Source organism: Hyperoodon ampullatus, assembly GCF_949752795.1.
Source record: "Hyperoodon ampullatus genome assembly, chromosome: 8".
Classification (NCBI taxonomy): Eukaryota; Metazoa; Chordata; class Mammalia; order Artiodactyla; family Ziphiidae; genus Hyperoodon; species Hyperoodon ampullatus.
The window spans coordinates 84,808,609-84,831,944 of NC_136921.1; the positions used below are offsets into that span (position 1 = coordinate 84,808,609).

Consider the following 23,336-nt stretch of genomic DNA (forward strand, 5'->3'; position numbering starts at 1 on the left):
TTTCTGGTACTGAAACACTATTTAGACTTTTTAAAGAGACACATAATAATCAGCACCAGAGCAGCAACCTTTCTGACAATTAATAAACATCTACATAGGACTTTAAGACATATTTATTTTCTATTTAAAAAATGAACAAACTTTTAAAATTGACAACAATCAAATGTGATATGTCTCCAGAAATGATACAAATATCAGGTATACAGCACCACATAAAGGCATTTTTTGCTGAAAATATTTAATCTGAATCTAATCAAGCATCTATAACTAACTTCCAGTTTACTAGGAGCACAGGAGATGGAGGAGCAAGTTAAAAGCAAGCACTCAGACAAATGCAGAATGTGGCACAACCCAAAATAAATGGCTAATCTCTATTGCAAAAAATAAACATCAAGAAAAAAAAAGATTAGGAGAAAGTGACATAACAACTCAACGTTGGTTTCTTTAAAAAGTTTATCAAAGAAAATTTGGTGACAATTGGGAAATTTTTATTATGGACTGAGCAGGTAGAAGGTGGTACTTGTTCACTTTCTTAAGTGTGATACCGGTATCGTGCTTACATAGAAGAATGTCCTTATAACCTGAAGTATTTAGAGCTGACACTTCAAGTGGTTCATCATATACACACACACACACACACACACACACACACACACACACACAGAGCTAATGTGGCAAAATGTTAATGATTATTCAAAAGCTACATTGTGGGTATACAGTATACAGATGTTTGTTACATTGTTCTTTCAATTTTACTGTGTATTTGAAAACTTAGGGACATCCCTGGTGGAGCAGTGGTTAAGAATCCGCCTGACAGTGCAGGGGACACGGGTTCAAGCCCTGGTCCGGGAAGATCCCACATGCTGCGGAGCAACTAAGCCCGTGCACCACAACTACTGAGCCTGCGCTCTACAGCCCACGAGCCACAACTACTGAGCCCACATGCCACAACTCCTGAAGCCCACGAGCCACAACTACTGAGCCCACATGCTGCAACTACTAAAGCCCCCACACCTAGAGCCCGTGCTCCGCAACAAGAGAAGCCACCGCAGTGAGAAGCCCATGCACCACAACTAAGAGTAGCTCCTGCTCGCCACAACTAGAGAAAGCCCGCATGCAGCAACAAAGACCCAACACAGCCAAAAATAAATAAAAAATAAATAAATTTATTTAAAAAAAAGAAAACTTAGATAACAAAAAATCTTTCTCTTAAGTCAATGCAGAGCAAAAAACAAACAAATAACAAAAAACAAAAACCAGAGAATATTCTAGACCATAAGATACCAAAGAGACAACTTAATGGAATGAGTGAACCTTGATTGAATCCTGGGTCCAAAATAACCACTCTAAATAAGGTACTTTGAGAATGAGAGAGATTTAAAAATGGATTGTGTATTATGTATTAGGGGACTATTAATATTCTTAGGTGTGATAAGAGTATTGTGATTTAGGAGATCATTATTCTTAGGAGGTGTATGCCTAAGCAATTAGGGGTAAAGAGTCACAGTGCCTACAATTTACTTTGAAATGGCTTAGAAAAAAAACAAGAGAGCAAGAGAAACAAACAGTAAAGCAAATATGATAAAATGTGAACCACTGAATCTAACCAGTGAGTTTATAGGTTCTACTTGTTCAATTCTTTCACTTTTTAATGTAAGTTTGACATTTTTCATAATAAAAAAGTTTTAAAAATGGATCCAAAATATTTTTTGAAGGTATAAAACTCATGGCTATTATCACTATCCTTTAAAAAAGGAATATGTCTTAGAGTAGCAGCAACAGTATCCTCCAACCTCCTCATCAATGTATTACCAAACAATATACCTACTTAAGTAAGAATTAAGGTGTTGAAGGCAAGTTCCAAAAAATTCATCCCTTTGAGGTGGATCATAGTTCAGGGTGCTGAACGGAAGAATAATAGCAAGGATTGCAAAAGGATGAATCTGTAAAAATAGAACAAAAAAGTTATTGCTTCAACTTCAGCAAAACAAAACAAAATTTAGCCTAATTATTATCTTAAGCAGAAGTCTTTATCTAACATGCCTATAGTTAAATGAACATGCCCACAGTTAAATGACACATGTATCATTCTGTTTATTAAGTTTTCTACCTTGCTATAATTTATTTAATTCCACCACTAATTTCTAGTAACTCTAAATATTAATGCAGGAAAAATAAATCAGATAAGCTACAGATTGATTTTGTTTGGTGTAAAATCCTGTTCCAGAATTCCTTAGTCATTAAAATGATGAGAAAATAGTGTCACAATTTCCATGATATCAGCACATTTTATAGACTCATAATATAATGTAATTAAGGAAGTTTCTTAGTTTATAATAATAATCATAATTCACTTTTCTTTCCTTTTTTCTTTTTTATTCATTCATCCAATACTTAATAACTGGCAGGCACTATAGACTTTTATTTTCACTTATTAGAAATAATGTCTTCTAAGTAAAAGCCATATCCTGATCTATATAATAGATTTTGTAAGTGACTGTCTTCTCACATAATCCAAAAAGCAGCATTTTACGAGTTCCAGAAATAAATGTGTAAGACACACTGACAATTCAAGAATACTGACGTCAGTGGAGATCTTATAATTTTCTCAGTTTTCACACTTATCTCACTCTTTTGAATAGTTTTTAAATAGTAAAAGTAACTATCACAGGATTATAGAAAACAAGAAAAAGAAAACAAAAATCATTCATCTTCTTTATCCTTAAACAACTATCATTTTAAGAATTTCCTTCTAGGGCTTCCCTGGTGGCGCAGTGGTTGAGAATCCGCCTGCCGATGCAGGAGACACGGGTTCGTGCCCCGGTCCGGGAGGATCCCACATGCCGCGAAGCAGCTGGACCCGTGAGCCATGGCCGCTGAGCCTGCACGTCTGGACCCTGTGCTCCGCAGCGGGAGAGGCCACAGCGGTGAGAGGCCCGCATACTGCAAAAAAAAAAAAAAAAAAAAAAGAATTTCCTTCTAGTCAATGAATTTTCACTGCTGATCTTAACAATACTTGTAATAAACCAAAAGATGACAGCTGATCTCCCCAAATCTGCACTGCTGGAGGAAGGGGTTTTAAGGGGAGGAACGACAAACTGCTGAACCAGAAACTAGAGCTTAATTTTTTTGGGGGGGGCCACGCCCCACGGCTTATGGGATCTTAGTTCCCTGACCAGGGATTGAACCCAGGCCCTCAGCAGTGAAAGTACAGAGTCCTAACTACTGGACCACCAGGGAATTCCCACTAGAGCTTAATTTTTAAACTTCAAATTCCAATCAAGTTCTCAGAGTACTTATGATAAACATTTATGCTTCTAGAAGTTGACAACTATATAAAACTAATATGTAACAAACATTTCAATTTCACCTTTTCATTCTGCTGAAGGACCACTGAGGCTATCCTATCAAGTAGCAAAGTACTGAGGTAGTTATTTCTAGAAATAAAAGATGCAATCCCTGCAACATTTATGTAATTAATTTCATCCATCAAACGCTGTAAGGTAACAACAGTTTCTTCAAGAAGTGAATCAGCAAACCAGTCTCCTTTTAAAGATTTAACTTCTTCCCATAACAGATTCAAACTGCTGCATTTTTGTAGTCTCTGACGACCGTAGTGATCTAATTTTTGAAGTAGTTTCAACTGTTTCCCAGGAGTATTATTCCGATACATGGGATCATACTGAATACATCTTAAAACAGATGTGGCAAAACTATTCAGGTCATTTAGGTCACACTGTGGTAAAACTGCTTCAATTTGAGATATCCTCGCTTCGTCTAAGTGAGGAGAAGGAAGCATCGAAAGAGCACAAACCAGGAGGGAAATCTCACTAGGTATGACACTGACTTTCAAATAACTATAAAGAAAGAGGGAAAAATGAAAAGAACAAAATTAATACATCAGCAAAAAAACCAATACACATATAAGTATTAAAATATGAATAATTATTATTACAATTAGTATGTGTGATAGGCTTAAAATATAAGTTAATTTAAGAAGGGTTGGATAAATTCAAAGATGACAGCTTCTTAAAGGATTACTAAGGGAAGCCTTAAGATGTTCTAAAGCACTGCCCCAATTTTTTATGCAAAAATAAAACCATAGTCCCTGACGAACAAAACGTCAGTGTCAGAACAATGTCTGCAGTACTGCAGCTGGAGATGGAACTTGGACTGAAATTCTGATGTGACGTGTCAGGAGCTGGTATGACCTAGAACAGGCAAAGAGCGACCACTCAGTAATAGTGACTCCCTTCTTTCTTCTGCTACATAAGAAGCCCAACTTTAAAAAAACAAAAACAGGATAACAGCGCATACAATTGACCCCATTCTCCACTCCTCCTTTCCCAAACCCCTATGGTAAAAACCCTACCACCAGGACAGCAGTTGTTAAAATACAAATTAAAAACTGGGAGCTTTTAAAGAAACTTTAGGGTTAGAAGTGTTGGAAGAGATAATCAAATATAAATTAAAACAAAATTAAGTTACTTTTAAAAATATTAAGTTAGCATATTAAAATAATGATAATGTTCAATGCTAGCAGGGGTGCATTGATACAGGCTTTCTCATTCACTAACAGTAAACTTAAAAAGTTGGTGCAAACTTTCTGGAAAGTAATTTAGTAGTAGCTTAAGAACTTTAAAAGTAATTATATCATTTGACATGATCAATCTCTGTCTAGTAAACTAGCCTAAGAAAATAATCTAAAAATGCAGGCAAAGATTTATGTTATGTTATTCATCATATTTTTTATGTGGCTAAAATTTGAAAACAGTCTACATACCCAATGATGGGGAATAGTTAAGAGAATTATGGTACAATCATATGATGGTTAATATCCAATCACTAAAAACATTTACAAATAGTTTTAAATGATGTAGGAAAATGCTGTTAAGGTTAAGTGTGGGGGTTGGAGAAGGAAGAATACAAAGCTGCACATTCATGACTCTCAACTATGGAAAAAGAAAGCATATAGATATAGATACAGATATAAAATGTAAGTATATACCACAAGGAAATAAACCAAACTGTTGACCGTAGATGAAAGGGCTTACAAATGATTTTTATTTTCTTCTTTATACTTTTCTCTGTTTTCAAAATGATTTTTTTTTTCACATCAGATGGGTCACATGTTGACATCATAACAGGTTTGAGGGAGGCACATCTCACGCAATAGTGTGAACGCCCAATCATCATGCTTATGAAGTACAAAAGGATCTCAAAATGATTTTCATATAATATTTGGTCCATTGCCTGACACAAAGTAGGTACTCAATAAGTACTAAATGACTATTTTATTCTTATAACCACAAAAAATTAATATACTATTTTATATTAAGAAAAGAAAGTCCCCAAGAGCTATATCTGTTTGCAGAATTGACCCAAGGGACAGGAACTCTCAGTATTTGCCAATCTTGTGATACTTGTCTGAAAATAAACCCCCAGCAGACACAAACCTGCCAACCTCCATTCATGTTTTTCCTTATGGTGGTTCCTCAAATTCCAAAACTTACATATGCAATTGTGTTTACAATACTACCACAAATCCACCACCATGGCTAAAATTAGAAAATAAAAAAATACCAAGTGTTAGTGAGGATATGGAGTAACAGGAATGCTCACATTTTGCTAGTGGTAATATAAACTGGCACAGTCACTTTAGAAAACTATTTAGAGTTCCCCGGTGGACTAGTGGTTAGGATTCCGGGCTTTCAGTACCATGGCCCGGGTTCAACCCCTAGTCGGAGAACTGTTAAAAAAAGAAAAGAAAAAAAAATAGAAAACTGTTTAGCAGGATCTACTGAAGATGAACATATGTATAACCTACAAACCAACAATCATACTCCTTGGTAAATATCCACAGAAATGCACACATATGTTCACTAAAAGACACATGTGAGGATACGTATCATAACAGGAATATTTATAATAGCCAAAGAGTGGAAATAAATATCTGTCAACATTAGAACAGACTAAAAAAAAAATTGTTACATTTTTACTAGAGTATACAGCAAAAACATGGGTAAACCTCATAAATAAAATATTAAACAAAAGAAGCCAGGCACTGAACAGGCAAAACTAATCTCTGCAGTAGAAGCAGGGATAGTAGCTAACCTGGGGAAGGGGGGAGAAGGAGGAGGGAGTAGTAATGTGGAGGGGATATGTATATTTTACGTAGATTATATTTCTATATATATATATATATATTTTTTTTTTTTTTTTTTTTTTTTTTTTTTTGCGGTACGCGGGCCTCTCACTGCTGTGGCCTCTCCCGTTGCGGAGCACAGGCTCCGGAAGCGCAGGCTCAGCGGCCATGGCCCACGGGCCCAGCCGCTCCGCGGCATGTGGGATCTTCCCAGACCGGGGCACGAACCCGTGTCCCCTGCGTCGGCAGGTGGACTCTCAACCACTGCGCCACCAGGGAAGCCCTCAATATATTTTTTTAAAAAGAACATATTATTCCAGCACATGAACTTCCTGGGTTCCCCAAATGGTTTCAGGAGCTATTTATACAAACACTTATGTGAACTATTTTAATCAGATTGTGTTCTTTCACACAATCTACACTGAAGAGGGGGAAGGGTTAAAATTTTAAATTACAGAGATACGTAAGGGCTCTCGCTACTCAGAATTACTAAACTTGGACTTCCCTGGTGGTGCAGTGGTTAAGAATCCGCCTGCCAATGCAGGGGACACGGGTTCAATCCCTGGTCCAGGAAGATCCCACATGCCACGGAGCAACCAAGCCCGTGCACCACAACTACTGAGCCTGCGCTCTAGAGCCCATGAGCCACAACTACTGAGGCCGCGTGCCACAACTACTGAAGCCCGCGCACCTAGAGCCTGTGCTCTGCAACAAAAGAAGCCACAGCAGTGAGAAGCCCCCACTCACTGCAACCAGAGAAAGCCCGCGCGCATCAACGAAGTTCCAACGCAGTCAAAAATAAATAAATAAATAAATATAAATATTTTTTAAAACTTCTGCTTTAAAAAAAAAAAGAATTACTAAACTTCAACACTGTCATATTTGCTTCAAGTTTTTTAATAAAGTAGATAAAAACATTACAGGTAAAATGAAATTACCTGTGATGCTCCCACTCCTATCCTATTTTTATGTAAGCATACCTGTAGGCAAACAGTATTGTGTAATTTAATCTTTTAAAAAAGATCATGCTGACCAAATAAATAATGTTGCTGGGCCAGTTTATGATATCTAATTTAGAACATAAAATTCTTAATAGAGGCTTTGTGAAAGTTGATGTTAAATATGGAAAGGATGAAGACACAATAATCCTGTACTTAATCACCTTGATAAGAAGAAAGTTATTTCTTTAAGAAAACAGTGAATCTTCTTATAACATATCTAACATGCAAAATTCTCATCTGATAAAGTGCTACCTCTTATTCTTCGGTTCAAATCTTAACCATACGGCTTCCCTGGTGGCGCAGTGGTTGAGAGTCCACCTGCTGATGCAGGGGACACGGATTCGTGCCCCGGTCCGGGAAGATCCCACATGCCGCGGAGCGGCTGGGCCCGTGAGCCATGGCCGCTGAGCCTGCGCATCCGGAGCCTGTGCTCCGCAATGGGAGAGGCCACAACAGTGAGAGGCCCGCGTACCGCAAAAAAAAAAAAAAAACCCCACAAATCTTAACCATAATGGATATCACCTTATTATAGTAAAAATCATTTTCAATTATATGTCACTCTTTTGATTACAGCATAGAGTCCCATGCCTGGTCTTTCAAAAATCACAGTAAGGGGCTTCCCTGGAGGCACAGTGGTTGAGAGTCCGCCTGCCGATGCAGGGGACACGGGTTCATGCCCCGGTCCGGGAAGATCCCACATGCCGCGGAGCGGCTGGGCCCGTGAGCCATGGCCGCTGAGCCTGCGCGTCCAGAGCCTGTGCTCCGCAACGGGAGAGGCCACAACAGTGAGAGGCCCGCGTACCGCAAAAAAAAAAATCACAGTGCGAAATCAAACTAGTATGGAAAAATGGAGGGGAAAAAGGTTAATCTGCTTTTAATTTCATTCATTATTCTAATCCTTAAAATAAAAATTTTTAATGGAAAACTCCATTTTAGCATAATGAAAAGTCAATGGAAAACTGAATAACTTAGTTGAAATATGAATGCTGTATCCATAGAAATGCAGAAATTTTAAAATTATAAAGGGAAAATCTGTATGGAAACACTTTTTCACTAACATTACCCCCACATATTTATTTTTAAAATTTCGAATTTAAAAACTTAATATGCCTTAAAATAGGCAACTAAGCAGACTAAATGCCCCCAAATGTGAGCACTCCCAAATGGAGTTTTGCCTTCTTCAGCAGCTCCAATCTTTTCATGGTTATTCCATCCCAGCAGGAAAGGAGAATGGCTTGGCTTTGTGTATTCACGTCCTAGGGAACTCATCACCCTACTGACCTCCTTTCCATTTCAAAATATATCAAGCACAAGCACTGGCAAAATGGGCATGGTGGGGAGACGAGTGTCTTTAACATTTTTAATAACCTACCCATTTCTGCTTTCAACACTTACAACAACTCTATACATAATTAAAGAAAACAAACAGTGAAATAAAGAAATAAAAAAACAATAGTGAAAGACTTAAACGCATCTATTTTAATCTTACCTAAGCAGCAATTCTCTGAGTTTCACAAAAAGCTCTTTACTTTGAAAATGTAGAAAAATCAATGCTTGAGTTATCCTCAATAACTCCACTGGTTTATAGTTATCCAAATGTTTATGCAGAATTGAAGCAATTCTAAAAAGAATGATATAACATGTATTATAACCAGTTCATTCATGTACTTTTATTAAACTTTTACTGAGGAGCTGTTTCATGCCAGACATGCTCTGCGCTGGAGAAACAGCAATGAATGACACAAGGTTTTCTGTTCTTGAAGAACTGTCTCAAGATGATGATAGAAATGTAAAACTGATTTAATTTTCTTCCTTAAATCCTCTGGTCCTCTAATGGAGATGCTTAAAAGCAATGCGAAATGCGAAGAGACAATAAGTTGGAAGAATTAGGGCAGAAGGAATATCTTTTAAAGGAATATATAATGTTATGATAATGAAAAGATAAATATACACAATCTGAACCATGTATTTTTGTCTCTTCTTAAATCTCAAGTTAACAGAAAAGGCAATATATGGCAGTATGATTTCAAGGTAACAACTGTAGTGTGAAACAATTCAAGTTCATATAGATGTTAACTGTTCTGCAAAAACTGTCCTTTTAAAAAGTCAGTTCTGTTCTATGCTCTCCACTTTCCTAGATTATATCCTCTGCTTGAGAATAACAACAGCAGCAAATGAAATGAAATATGCTGTAAACTATTTAAAAATCTCTATTTTGAAAAATAAATTATTTAGAAAATAAATCGTGACTTAAATGTTAATTCCTTATTTCTTCAAAACCAAGATTACAGGAAAAAAACATAAGTTTTTTTCTCAAAAAAAAAATAGCAACTTATGAATGTCAACTAAACTTAACACCATGAATTTCAGAAAAGATTACTTTTTAATCAGACGTGAATTTCTGCTTTCCATCTCTTCTATTGCTCCCATCACTGCCAGGGCTTGCTGGCTAGTCAACTCCTCTGACATCAATAATATAGTTGATTTAAGTCTAGAAGCAAAGAAAAATATTTTTATGTTGAAAAACTGATGATTAGCTTATAAATTTTTTTAAAAAAATAAGTTCTTAGGTAAGAAATAGAAAAGAAATAATAGAAACAAAAACTGAATTCAATATATAATTCTAATTTTCTCCCCACCTAACTGGGGATAATACAAAATACTAATAAAGAAAAATACATTGTTTTCTTCAAAGTAATTAAGGCCTCAGTATAATCCTAAACTATCTCTTAAAAAATATAGATTAAATGTTTTTAAATTAATTAGTCAATTAATAATTCTAACATTGTAAACCTTGTAACCCTTAGCTAGAGAGCTAAGGAACTAACAATTGATATTCCAACTCTACCCCAATTTTTTAAAACTGAATAAGATCTGACCAGAAGTCAATATACCTGCATATTAACAGAAATCCTATATACTAACTACTTACTGTAACATTATTAACTGAAAATTTACAAAGATGGTCCATTTGAAACCATCCAAAGTAATCCAGTAATAAAAGTATATGTGTGTCTTTTAGAATAATTTAGAAGACTAAAAATGAAATCTAAAGAAAGCAAGATAAACTATTTTTCTATTCATCCTACATAGTTCCACACCATCCTTTTCACCAACCTTATCAAACATTTCAAACCCAGCTTCTCCCCATAGCTTTTCCCAACCATTTTAGTCCACGTTTTTCTCACTTTTCTGTCTGCCCACAGCAGTTACTATCTATATCACTAATTTTAGTAGTTATTCATAAACTATGTTGAAGTGTCATGCTATTTACATATTTCAATTACGTATTTCTGTACTCTCAGGTGGAATAAAATTCCTTGAAGGCAGGGACTCAATTAAATTCAACTTTTGTACTGCCTTGGCATAAAAGATTTTAACAGTACATGGTGACAAAAAAAGATAAAGATTCCAATAAAATTTTTTTAATAATCATCTTGTTTCCATGTTGATACAGTCTCTTAAAATGTACCCTTAAATTTCTTCATATAATTCAAAGGACTCTTAAAAATAAAACTCTCCATGAAGTCTTTGCTAACAGAAATGAGGCAGATACCTCTATTATGTAATTCCTGGGACCCCTGCTTAACTGAATCTACGAATCACACTTATTTGTTTGCTCATATCTAATAATCATGTATTAATTTAATATTTGCTCATCTTTATAGCCCAAATATTTCTATCTGCATCAAATCTGGCAAAACAGACATAGAGAATGGACCTGAGGACACGGGGAGGGGGAAGGGTAAGCTGGGACGAAGTGAGAGAGTAGCATGGACATATATACACTACCAAATGTAAAATAGATAGCTAGTGGGAAGCAGCTGCACAGCACAGGGAGATCAGCTCGGTGCTTTGTGTCCACCTAGAGGGGTGGGATATGGAGGGTGGGAGGGAGACGCAAGAGGGAGGAGATATGGGGATATATGTATATGCATAGCTGATTCACTTTGTTATACAGCAGAAACTAACACACCATTGTAAAGCAGTTATACTCCAATAAAGATGTTAAAAAAAAAAATCTGGCAAAACTGGAAATTCTTAAAAGACAGGAATCAGACCAAAATCACTAAAACCTGACACTGGGAACATATACCAATGTGCATAATAAATGCTTTTGATGATGAATTTGAAGACACCAAAGCATAAAATGGTCCATTGTTAGGACTACTACAATTCTGAATATTCCACACTCTGTACTGGGGGTGGGGGAGTCTTCTCTCTCTGTGTAAAGCCAGTCACCTGGCCTAAGAAGGAAGAATAATAGCACTTAAATGATGTTCTCCCACATCCACTGCTGTGCTGGCCACCAGGGGATTACTGGCCCCCATTCAAAGCAGTAGGAGACTAAGAGTTTGAGATGTAAGTTAGGATAATCAGAGGAAGAATCAAGGAGCAGAACACAAGAGCTAATTCTCCCTTCTACAGTTGAGTGGAGTGACTTTCCTGACTTCCAGAACTGCAAGATCTAAGCCTGAAGGCTCTATATATTCTCAACAAGAAAAGTAAAGTATTTTTAGCTGAACTTACTGTTTCTCTTCTTCAGGTCCTGCCACAGGTCCCAATGTTACAAACAATTTTACAAAGCTAGCTGGGTGGTCAAACCGAGGAATCATTTCTGTTAGCCTCTTCTTAGTCATTAAAATAAATTCAAAACTATGAAACTGTAGAGAGTGGTATAGACTAAGTATTTTACTGATGGAGTCCAAATCAAGGTGGTTCACATTGCTCAAAAACACTTTATTGCACCTTTCCAATAGTGGGTAATAACTATATTTAATATTTCGAAGAAACTGTACTATTCTTCTTGCAATGTTGACCTGGGAAGAATCTATGGTGTCAAAGAGTTGCTCTGTTTTGTTCACTAATTGCTCTTGAAAACGCTGTGATATTAAAGAAGATATGCTGACCATTAAAACAGACAAGCACCTGAAAAAGGAAGAAGATGCAAAGATTTTTACATTATCTAAGAAAGATGAACAATTCTAAGACTAAATGCTTAGAAACGGAAAGGAACTGATAAAAATACTATAGGTTTTATACAACAAAATTTTTCTTTTAAATACTAATGGGACTTGAACTCTGATCTCCCAGTAATCAAACCCCTTTAGACAAAAAAGAATTGAAGTATTTTTTTTTTAGTGTGTATAATATCTCGTTCTATAGATAAATGCTTTGAAGGAAAATATGTTAGTGAAATTTACTCAGAAATCACTCTGGGCCAACAGCCCATTGAATGCAACATAGAAAGTCTCATTCTATATTTTTGGAAGTAGACTTCACTTTCTCTGTGTATCTGTAATTTACCAGTAAAAATCTTGGCAAAGTATTTCTCACTAATGATTTCATATTTTTTAATGTTTCAGGCTACATTAATATTAATATATAACAGTAGGACAATATTGAACGTGAATATTTCTTCACCCAATAAACACTCTTAAGAAACATAAATCAATCTTCTAGGCACTGTGGAAGACACCAAAATTACAAAAGTGAGGTCTCTGCTTTCAAAAGACAGTTCTTACATGATACAAAAATCAAAAAACTCGGGCTTCCCTGGTGGCGCAGTGGTTGAGAGTCCGCCTGCCGATGCAGGGGACACGGGTTCGTGCCCCGGTCTGGGAAGATCCCACATGCCGCAGAGCAGCTGGGCCCGTGAGCCATGGCCGCTGGGCCTGCGCGTCCGGAGCCCATGCTCCGCAACAGGAGAGGCCACAGCGGTGAGAGGCCCGCGTACCTCAAAAAAAAAAAAAAAAATCAAAAAACTCTAAATATAAGAATATGCCTAATAATAAATAAAGAATGTAAAATGTAAGATATATAACAAACACGTGGGGATAATAATTATAAAACAATATACAAAAAAGACATGAATATCTCAACCATTAGGATAGGGGGCCTGTCTGCATTTTTTTCTTTCAAAATTTCTTCAATCTTTTCAATAAAACAAATTATGTTTTAAAAACCCAGTTGTACAATACTTTGGCTTCTCTAATCAGAATGTTTAATGTTAGTACCAATTAACATTAATTAGTAAACTAGCATTACTATTTAGTTTAATCATGAACCCTTTGAATACAATTTTTTTAAATTGTATATATATTTGTAACTGCAGTTTGGAGTGGGGAAATGTCCAAAGATTTCATTAGATTCTCAAATGGGTCTATGATAATTTTTTAAAGTTAAAAAAATTTACTTTACAGTGATTTTTATTGTCTCTGCTTCTATAAGCTACTTTCATGTATGTGTGAAAATATATATAATGTAAAATTTACCATTTTAAACATTTCTAAGTGTACAGTTCAGTTGTATTAAGTACATTCACACTGTTGTACAACCAACACCACCATCCATCTGCAGGACTTTTTCACCTCCTCAAACTAAAACTCCTTACCAATTAAACAGTAATTCCCTATTCTCCCCTCCCCCAACCCCTGGCAACAACCATTCTACTTGGTTCCTATGAATTTGACTACTCTAGGTACCGCATATAAAGTGAAATCATACAATACTTGTACTTTTGTGTATAGCTTATTTCACTTAGCATAATGTCTTCAGGGTTCATCCATGTTGTAACATATATCAGAATTTCCCTCCTTTTTAAGGCTGAATGATATTCCATTGTGGGTATATACCAAATTTTGATTGCCCAATCATTTGTTGATGGACATTAAGGTTGTTTCCACCCTTTGGCTATTATGACTAATGCTGCTATGAACACTGGTGTATGCTATAGACTGAACTATGGTTCCCCCCAACTCCAAATTTATATGTTAAAGCCCTAGCTGGCAATATGACTATACTTAGAGGTAGGGACTTCCAGGAGGTAATTAAGGTTAAATGAGGTCATAAGGATGGCAGGCAAACACGTTAGCTTGCAAGTAAGGAAAAATCACAAATCTCGACAACATTGTGTTATACTTTACATATTTCATCCCTAATTCCCACAGCAACATTGCACAGTAGATACTACTATACCTGTTGTATAGATGAGGACAGTGAACTTCCAAGAGATTATAAAGTCACATAGTTAGGAACTAGCAAGTCTAAGTGTGTGTGCATTCAAAGCCCAGAATCTTTCCACCATGACACAAAGCCCCTAAATAGATTTACCTTAAGTCCTGTATCGTTTCCAAGTTCCTATTTACAATATCAGCTATTTTTCCCATTAATGGACTAAAACATAAATGTTGATCTGCCAGGCAAGAGGAAAATTTTGACAGCACATTAATATCAAACCTATTAAAGTAAATATACAAAGGGGATCATTACTATTTATTTTCACTTAAAACATAATACACAGTTATAAAATAAAAAGCAATAAAAAATACTAATATATTACTACTATAAAATGAATTTTTCTAAAATGTTGATTATTTATTATTATAAAAGTAACCCAGGCTAAGAGTTAAAAAGCCAAATTCTACTTGAAGATTTTAAAAAGGGAAAAAAAACACTTGAAATTGTTTGAATCATTTACTTATTAATTTTTTGAGGACAGAACAATTTCAACTCAAGGTTGTATATTAACAAATAAAACAACCTCTACTACAATCATGCTTGAAAAACTTCAGGATTTTCCTATAGGAAAAACGACCCGATTTCTTCAACAAGTAAATGGCAAGACAAAAGAGCAGGAAGGAGAACTGTTACAGATTTTTAAAGACTTTGAATTCACTAAAAGACAAGCATAAGGAATTGCACAGCAGCACAATATGTAACAGCAAAAAACTAAATGCTAAATAACAATCTCAACGCCCATCAAGAGTACAGTGAATAAATTGCACATATTCCTAGAATACTATACAGCAATAAAAAAAGAACAAATAGTGCAATATCATGGAAGAATCTTTAAAATATATTGAGTGAAATAAACTAGGTATGAGTTCTTACTATATGATTTCTCACTTTTTTTTTTTTTTGGCCATGCTGCACGGCCTGTAGGATCTTAGTTCCCCAACCAGGGATTGAACCCAGGCCACGACAGTTGAGAGTGCCGAGTCCTAACCATTGGACCACCAGGGAATTCCCAGGATTTCATTTTTATAAAAGCAAAACTAATTTATGGTAGTAGAACCCAAGAGAGTGGTCACTCTTAGGGCGGGAAGGTAGGGAGTGATTGGAAGAGAGCATGAAAGAAACTTCTGGGAAACTAGTGATATTCTCTGTCTTGATCTTGGTTCTATTACACAGAAGTATAAGTGTATTTTCAGTATGTGAAAATTCATCAAGATGTATACTTACGATTGGTGTAATTTTAAATGATATCCTTTAATAAAATGAGTATTTACAAAAAAAGGCAGAGGGCTTCCCTGGTGGCGCAGTGGTTGTGAGTCCGCCTGCCGATGCAGGGGACGTGGGTTTGTGCCCTGGTCTGGGAGGATCCCACATGCCGCGGAGTGGCTGGGTCTGTGAGCCATGGCCCCTGAGCCTGCGCGTCCAGAGCCTGTGCTCCACAGCGGGAGGCCACGGCAGTGAGAGGCCCGCATACAGCAAAAAAAAAAAAAAAAAAAAAAAAAAAAAAAGGCAGAGAAAAACTTGACTAAATGTAATCAGTAAACCTTGTTTGGATACTTATTTAAACAAACTGCCTTATAAAAAGACCTTTATAGAGCAATCAAGGAAATTTGAACTCAGTTATTAGGGAATTTAAGGAATAATTATTCATTTTCATAGGTATAAAAATGGCATGGTGATTATATATTTTTTTAAAGAGTGCTTTTTGTCTATCAGAAATATATACTAAGGTAAATACTGATGAAATGATACCACAATTTAAACTATACTGAAGGGTAGGGAGGGAACTGGAGGTGATCTAGACAAAACAAGACCGCTATATGTTGGTAATCGTTGACACTGGATGATGCATACAAAGGAGTTCATTATACTAATTTCTCTACTTTAGTAAATGTTTAAAATCTTCCATAATAAAGAGGGTTTTTAATTTGAATTTCAAATGTATGCTAATTATTCTTGCTATGACACCATATAGTGTTAATTCATAATAATCTATCCTATTTGAATCATTACATATTATATTTATATAACAAATTCATAGATATAGCAAAATCATTTAATTAACTTACCACAGTAACAAAAATTTAACATAGGCCACCATGATTATAAAAAAATCAGAAATTAACACTTATTCTATGATTCTATTAGAAATTCTACACATGGACTACAAATAAGGGTTTAAAAAATTTTTATTACTTAGTATTATAAAAAAATAAAAGTATTGCTACAAATTAAAAAAACACCATATAGAACAGAGTCATTATCACCTGAGCTATTGTGAAATTAAGAAAAATTAAAAAGAAATGTCTGATTCACTGGGAAGTATAATTGTATATTTGTAATTTAATTGTTTAAGTAGTAGATAGTAAAACCAAAAAGAAAAAAGCACCTATTCTACAACTGATTTGTTCAAGATGCATAATACACATACCATTTAATGCTGCTTTGAAGAAAAAAGTTTTGAGCTATTATCAACAATGACCAAATTTAACCCCCAAAGACCCAATAGAGTCGGTCCTCCGTATCCACGTATCCAAGGGTTCCAAATCCACGGATTCAAGCAACAGCGAATCGAAAATATTCAGTTAAAAAACAAATTCCAGAAAGCTCCAAAGAGCACAACTTGAATGTGCTGCATGCTGAGCAACTACTTACATAGCATTTCCATTGTACGAGGTATTATAATTAATCAAGAGATGATTTACAGTAGATGGGAGGATGTCTGTAGGTTTTATGCCAATACTACATCATTTTATATAAAGGACTTGAGCATCAATGGATTTTGGTATCTGAGGGGCTGCTAGAACCAATTGTCCTTGGATACTGCGGGAGGACTGTAGTTTGAATTGCTCATGAAAGGACTAAGATTATTCTCCTTATCCTCAACAAAAAGATAGTTACAGGTAGAGAGAATGCAAAAATGGAGAGAGAAAACAGACAGGTTTAGATAATATTAACTAAAACCTCCATTCAGTAAATGAATGTCGAATTTCTAAGCCCGGAGATCTGGTGGGTACCTTGTTTAATTTAATCCAGCTCACACAACAAAGGCCTACAGCGCTTTATATGACTACAATTGTAAGAATTTACCATTGTTTATGCTTTAAACATATGCTGCTACAAAGGAGGAGCTGTAAAGTTTATGCTGCTCCTCTCATCTAAATACAAATAAACAGCTATTGTTTCTTATCTTAGTCAATCCTTTCTCTTCTGCCCTAGGTTACTATTTGGTTTAGAGGGAGCACTGTTCTGTGGTTTTCCTCCTGTCTCTTTCTCACCTTGATTTTTCCTTTCCTCACTAATATTTGATTTATTCTACTAATAATGGACCTTGGCTATCCAGAACCCCTAGGTTTAAAAATTCAAAGTTTTCATAAATAGCCAAAATGAGCTCTGCTACTATCTCAGCTGTTTTATAAATGGAGAGCTTCTCATATATTCTTTTTTTTTTTTTTTTGCGGTACACGGGCCTCTCACTGTTGTGGCCTTTTCCGCTGCGGAGCACAGGCTCCGGACGCGCAGGCCCAGCAGCCATGGCTCACGGGCCCAGCCGCTCCGCGGCATGTGGGATCCTCCCGGACCGGGGCACGAACCCGTGTCCCCTGCATCGGCAGGCAGACTCTCAACCACTGCGCCACCAGGGAAGCCCTCTCATATATTCTTATAAAACATAAATAGTATAGTATAGGATACCATAGGCTTCTCTGTACTCATAATACTCCGAACAAATTTCACATTTTTCTAGATGATTATTTTTTATTTCTTTTTTTGCTTTCTTTCTTTTTTCTTTTTTTCTCTTTTTATTTTTTTACAAACCCTTGTGTTGAGGGCTGACTTTCAATAGATCACAGCAGGGAGCTGCTCTGCTACTATGAAACCCCCCACCCAGAAGTAGGTCGTCTACCAATGGTTTAGCACCAGGTTCCCCAAGAATGTGGGGTGTGGGACGGGGGAGGGGCGGCCGTATTTCTGGTCATGCCCCGTTCTAGATGATTATTGATTATGGCAATATGCTAAAGATATAGCTGTGTACAGAGTAGGAAAGAGATCTGAATTGATACTATTCACAGTAGTGGACCTGAAAGCTTCTAAGACACTGTTAGCTTCTAAGACTCTGCTCACTGCCTCTTCATAAAGATGGAGTGATAGACAAGTACCTATAGATGCTGCTAAACAGTTATGTAGCTTTCCTTTCTCCTGAACTGGTATCTTCTTTCTCCTTTTATGACTCCTGAACATCTAGGGTTTTTACTGACAGCCTAGCACTCAGAATGTTTTTCTTTCTGAAGCAGAACTCTTTCAGAAAAGAAAATTCAGAAAGCCTAGTCCAAGAATAGCAGTGACTCTATTTATATTTTGATTAATTATATATGTTTAAAGCATACTACATTCCACACCCTTAAATAGGGAATATTTGAAATACTTTTATTTCTCTCTTAAGGAAAAAAACACATTCCCCATTCTTTTCCTACAAGATTTCACCATGCTAAGAAAGCATACTTTACACAATCAAAAACCCCTTGAAGTAAACTGAATTTAAATACATTTTTTTCAATGAAGCTTGATAGTTAGGCAGCAGCTCCCCATTCTTTCCCTATAAGATTTCACTGTGCTAACCCTGAAAAGGATAACCCTGATCTTAGCTGAAAAACCCAGAGTACTTGCCTTTCCAGTCTTCTCCATGCTTCTGTAACTAGTGCTTCAACTAGCGGGTCATGGGCCTCAAAACCAAACCTCAATAAAATCAAGAGAAAATAATTTTCCATACAGAAACATTTTAAAAATTATTAAAAACATACATGCAGTAAGGATTATAATGCAAAAGTAAACCTCAAGTTATTATATTCTTACACAATCAGTCCTTATTTCTGGTCTGGTCTCATTTCAGTATTCTGATTTCTTGGTACAATCTAATAAACCCCTATACTTTATCCCATGTCCTTCTCATCGTTTTATCTGTACATTTCAATGACCTCCACTGAACAAACAAAATGTTCAATGATACATTTTATGTTAAAAGTACATCTAACAAGTACTACTTTGCTCTGACTGCAAAAAATATTTCTATAGGAGAAAGTTTGTAAAATAAAGAAAAACTTTAAGTGGGTAATAAAAATCATTTATAACTCTGCTACTCATAAATACCCACCATCATTAACTTGGAGCATTTCTTTCCAGTTATTTTTCTACATACTTAAAGACATATATATATTTCTTTTACATTTTTATATCCTGCCTTTTTCAGTAAGTTAACATTATATTGTGGACATTTGCCCATATCATTACATATTCTTCAAAACCTAATTTTTAGTGGTTGTGTACTATTAATTATGTGAATAAATTATCATTTAAACATTCACCAACTTACTAGGATCTTAGTTTTTCAATATTACAAACAATGTTGGGATGAATAACCATGTACAATAATCTTTTTTTTTTTAATTAATTAATTTATTTATTTATTTTTGGCTGCTTTAGGTCTTCATTGCTACGCGCAGGCTTTCTCTAGTTGTGGAGAGCGGGGGCTACTCTTTGTTGCGGTGTGCGGGCTTCTCATTGCGGTGGCTTCTCTTGTTGCGGAGCACAGGCTCTAGGCACGTGGGCTTCAGTTGTTGTGGCTCACCGGCTCTAGAGCACAGGATCACTAGTTGTGGCGCACAGGCTTAGTTGCTCCGCGGCATGTGGGATCTTCCCAGACCAGGGATGGAACCTGTGTTCCCTGCATTGGCAGGCAGATTCTTATCTACTACGCCACCAGAGAAGCCCAAGAATCTTTACATGTATCTCAGATTAGTTTCTTAGGATAAATCTTAGAAGCAAAATTATTGGGTCCAAGGACATTTTTATAGTTCTGGATACATATTATACCACCAGAAGCATATAGCAGTTCCTTCACTAACAATGCAAAGCATATACCTTCATTAACAATGGATATTTTCTATATATAATTAAGCAATATATATTATATGTTGTACATATAAAAACCTCTTTTTAACCGATTTCAACATCTTTATAATGTTAAGGCTAGGTTATTTTGTCTCCTAAAAGTCAAAGACTTTCAGGTTGAGTCACGAAACAAAATCATACTACATGCTATTTTAAAAACTTGAAAACAGAATTATATTTTACTCTTAAAATCCTTTCCTTACTAAACTATGACTTAGGAGGGATACACAGAAATGCGGTTTGGGGGCAAATCTCCATGAAGCAGCATTTCTCCATCTGTGCGGTGTTCTTGTGAGGTGTTCAACACAATGTTTTGTAGATAAGTAAGTTTGGAAAATACCCCCGCTGAAAGGTTCACAATATACATTAGCATATGTATATTGAAGAGTCCTGCAGGCTCTGAAGGCTCTGAAGAGTCCTGCAATAAAGATCTGTTTAATTTCATCTGATTCAGCATTTTCCAAACTAATATGACCATTGAGAAAACAAAACTGATTATCATACCCATCCCACCATGTACCTCAGAGAAAAAACTTTGCAAATCTGAGAAAGACCACCAAAAAAGGGATGTCACTCTTTTTTAGTCTAACACCACCCCCCAAAATAAGTAAAACCTTAAGCCCCTTTCTTGTATATGCTGACACCCTAATAAAAACAACTGTATCTCTGCTTTGTACAATGCTGACATCTATAGCTACTTAAATGGCCCTTGCACCTTGGATAATTTCACCAATGAGACTAATAAACAGATTAATTTTAACTTTTGTGTCCTTTTTTCCTTTATACAGCTGCTGAATTCTTCATTTAGGGCATCCAGCTCTTCTGAAGGCTGGATTCCCTTGCGAATGATGTAAAATTTCTTTTCTTTTTAAATCTTCTCCCAACCTTATTGACATATGATTAACAAAAATTGTATATATTTAGGTTGTACAGCATAATGTTTTGATATGTATATACACTGTGAAATGATTACCATAATCAAAGAATATCCTCTACATATCTTTAAAATATTAGATATCAGGGCAATTCCCTGGTGGCTCAGTGGTAAGAATCCACCTGCCAATGCAGGGGACACGGGTTCGATCCCTGGTCCGGGAAGATCCCACATGCCGCAGAGCAACTAAACCCGTGTGCCATAACCACTGAGCCCACCGTGCTGCAACTACTGAAGCCTGCTCACCTAGAGCCTGTGCTCCACAGCAAGAGAAGCCACTGCAATGAGAAGCCCGCGCACCGCAATGAAGAGTAGCCCCACTTGCCACAACTAGAGAAAGCCCACACGCAGCAACGAAGACCCAATGAAGCTAAAAATAAATAAAATAAAAAAATATTAGCTTATCAGGAAAGCTAAAGGGAAAAAAACATTTTTTTCCTTTTAAAGAGATTTTTAGAAAATTAAATATAAAAATAAACTACAATCATTTCTATAAAATCTAAAAGTACATTACTTACTGTTGTATGATGTATAACACATTCACCAAGGTATTGTCATTCATGAATTCCATTTTAGTTGTAGTTAAATTATGAAGAGTAAGAAATTGAGGATGGTCTCTGATACATTCCACATTTTTTAACAAGCTGATCTTCTGCTTTTGAAACTGCCAAAGCATACTGAGTGCACATGCCACTTGCTTTTCTGAAAGTATGGCTTTGTTTTTTTCAATAAGATCAAATATTTGCTCTTCATCTGTACACTTATTCATCTGACTAAGTAATGGTTCGAAACTAAAAGGTCGAAACTGAAACACTCTCCGGGAGAATGGACAAATAGCTCTTAGGCGAAGCATATTGTAAACAATCAGTCTAGGAAAAAAACCTATCTTTTCATTTACATCACAAATTTTCTTAGGTAAAGAAAACCATTTGCAACTAGCAGTCAGGTGCAATACGCTGGTATAAAAATAACTGTTTTTCCTTCATGTAGCTTGCTCCCATTATGATGACTCCAAATCCCATTCCAATATGCAATTTCTGTAAAAAAATCAGTTTAACACAGTTATGTTATCACTATCAAATTCCAAAATTCTAATTAAAATAACAAGCTTTCAACGTGATACACCATATTAACAAATTGAAGGAGAAAAACCATATGATCATCTCAATAGATGCAGAGAAAGCTTTCGACAAAATTCAACACCCATTTATGATAAAAACCCTGCAGAAAGTAGGCATAGAGGGAACTTTCCTCAACATAATAAAGGCCATATATGACAAACCCACAGCCAGCATCGTCCTCAATGGTGAAAAACTGAAACCATTTCCACTAAGATCAGGAACAAGACAAGGTTGCCCACTCTCACCACTCTTATTTAACATAGTTTTGGAAGTTTTAGCCACAGAAATCAGAGAAGAAAAGGAAATAAAAGGAATCCAAATCGGAAAAGAAGAAGTAAAGCTGTCACTGTTTGCAGATGACACGATACTATACATAGAGAATCCTAAAGATGCTACCAGAAAACTACTAGAGCTAATCAATGAATTTGGTCAAGTTGCAGGATACAAAATTAATGCACAGAAATCTCTGGCATTCCTATACACTAATGATGAAAAATCTGAAAGTGAAATCAAGGAAACACTCCCATTTACCATTGCAACAAAAAGAATAAAATATCTAGGAATAAACCTACCTAAGGAGACAAAAGACCTGTATGCAGAAAATTATAAGACACTGATGAAAGAAATTAAAGATGATACAAATAGATGGAGAGATGTACCATGTTCTTGGATTGGAAGAATCAACATTGTGAAAATGACTCTACTACCCAAAGCAATCTACAGATTCAATGCAATCCCTATCAAACTACCACTGGCATTTTTCACAGAACTAGAACAAAAAATTTCACAATTTGTATGGAAACACAAAAGACCCCGAATAGCCAAAGCAATCTTGAGAACGAAAAATGGAGCTGGAGGAATCAGGCTCCCTGACTTCAGACTATACTACAAAGCTACAGTAATCAAGACAGTATGGTACTGGCACAAAAACAGAAAGATAGATCAATGGAACAGGATAGAAAGCCCAGAGATAAACCCACGGACATATGGTCACCTTATCTTTGATAAAGGAGGCAGGAATGTACAGTGGAGAAAGGACAGTCTCTTCAATAAGTGGTGCTGGGAAAACTGGATAGGGACATGTAAAAGTATGAGATTAGATCACTCCCTAACACCATACACAAAAATAAGCTCAAAATGGATTAAAGACCTAAATGTAAGGCCAGACACTA

The 23,336-nt window shown here is 36.0% G+C and overlaps 1 protein-coding gene across 2 annotated transcripts in view; it reads right to left on the reverse strand.

Moving 5' to 3' along the window:
* The window catches only part of FASTKD1 (FAST kinase domains 1), a gene marked incomplete at its 5' end in the record, with an annotated part of 32,288 nt that extends 10,392 nt beyond the window's left edge, over positions 1-21,896 (reverse strand). For both annotated transcript variants that reach the window (XM_079709878.1, XM_079709877.1), the window contains 8 exons: positions 1,829-1,943; positions 3,371-3,857; positions 8,636-8,767; positions 9,527-9,637; positions 11,677-12,075; positions 14,260-14,385; positions 18,829-18,897; positions 21,562-21,896. In XM_079709878.1, the coding sequence (XP_079566004.1) occupies positions 1,829-1,943; positions 3,371-3,857; positions 8,636-8,767; positions 9,527-9,637; positions 11,677-12,075; positions 14,260-14,385; positions 18,829-18,897; positions 21,562-21,896 (1,774 nt within the window). The remainder of the gene's footprint in view (positions 1-1,828; positions 1,944-3,370; positions 3,858-8,635; positions 8,768-9,526; positions 9,638-11,676; positions 12,076-14,259; positions 14,386-18,828; positions 18,898-21,561) is intronic.
* Positions 21,897-23,336: the final 1,440 nt, after the last annotated feature.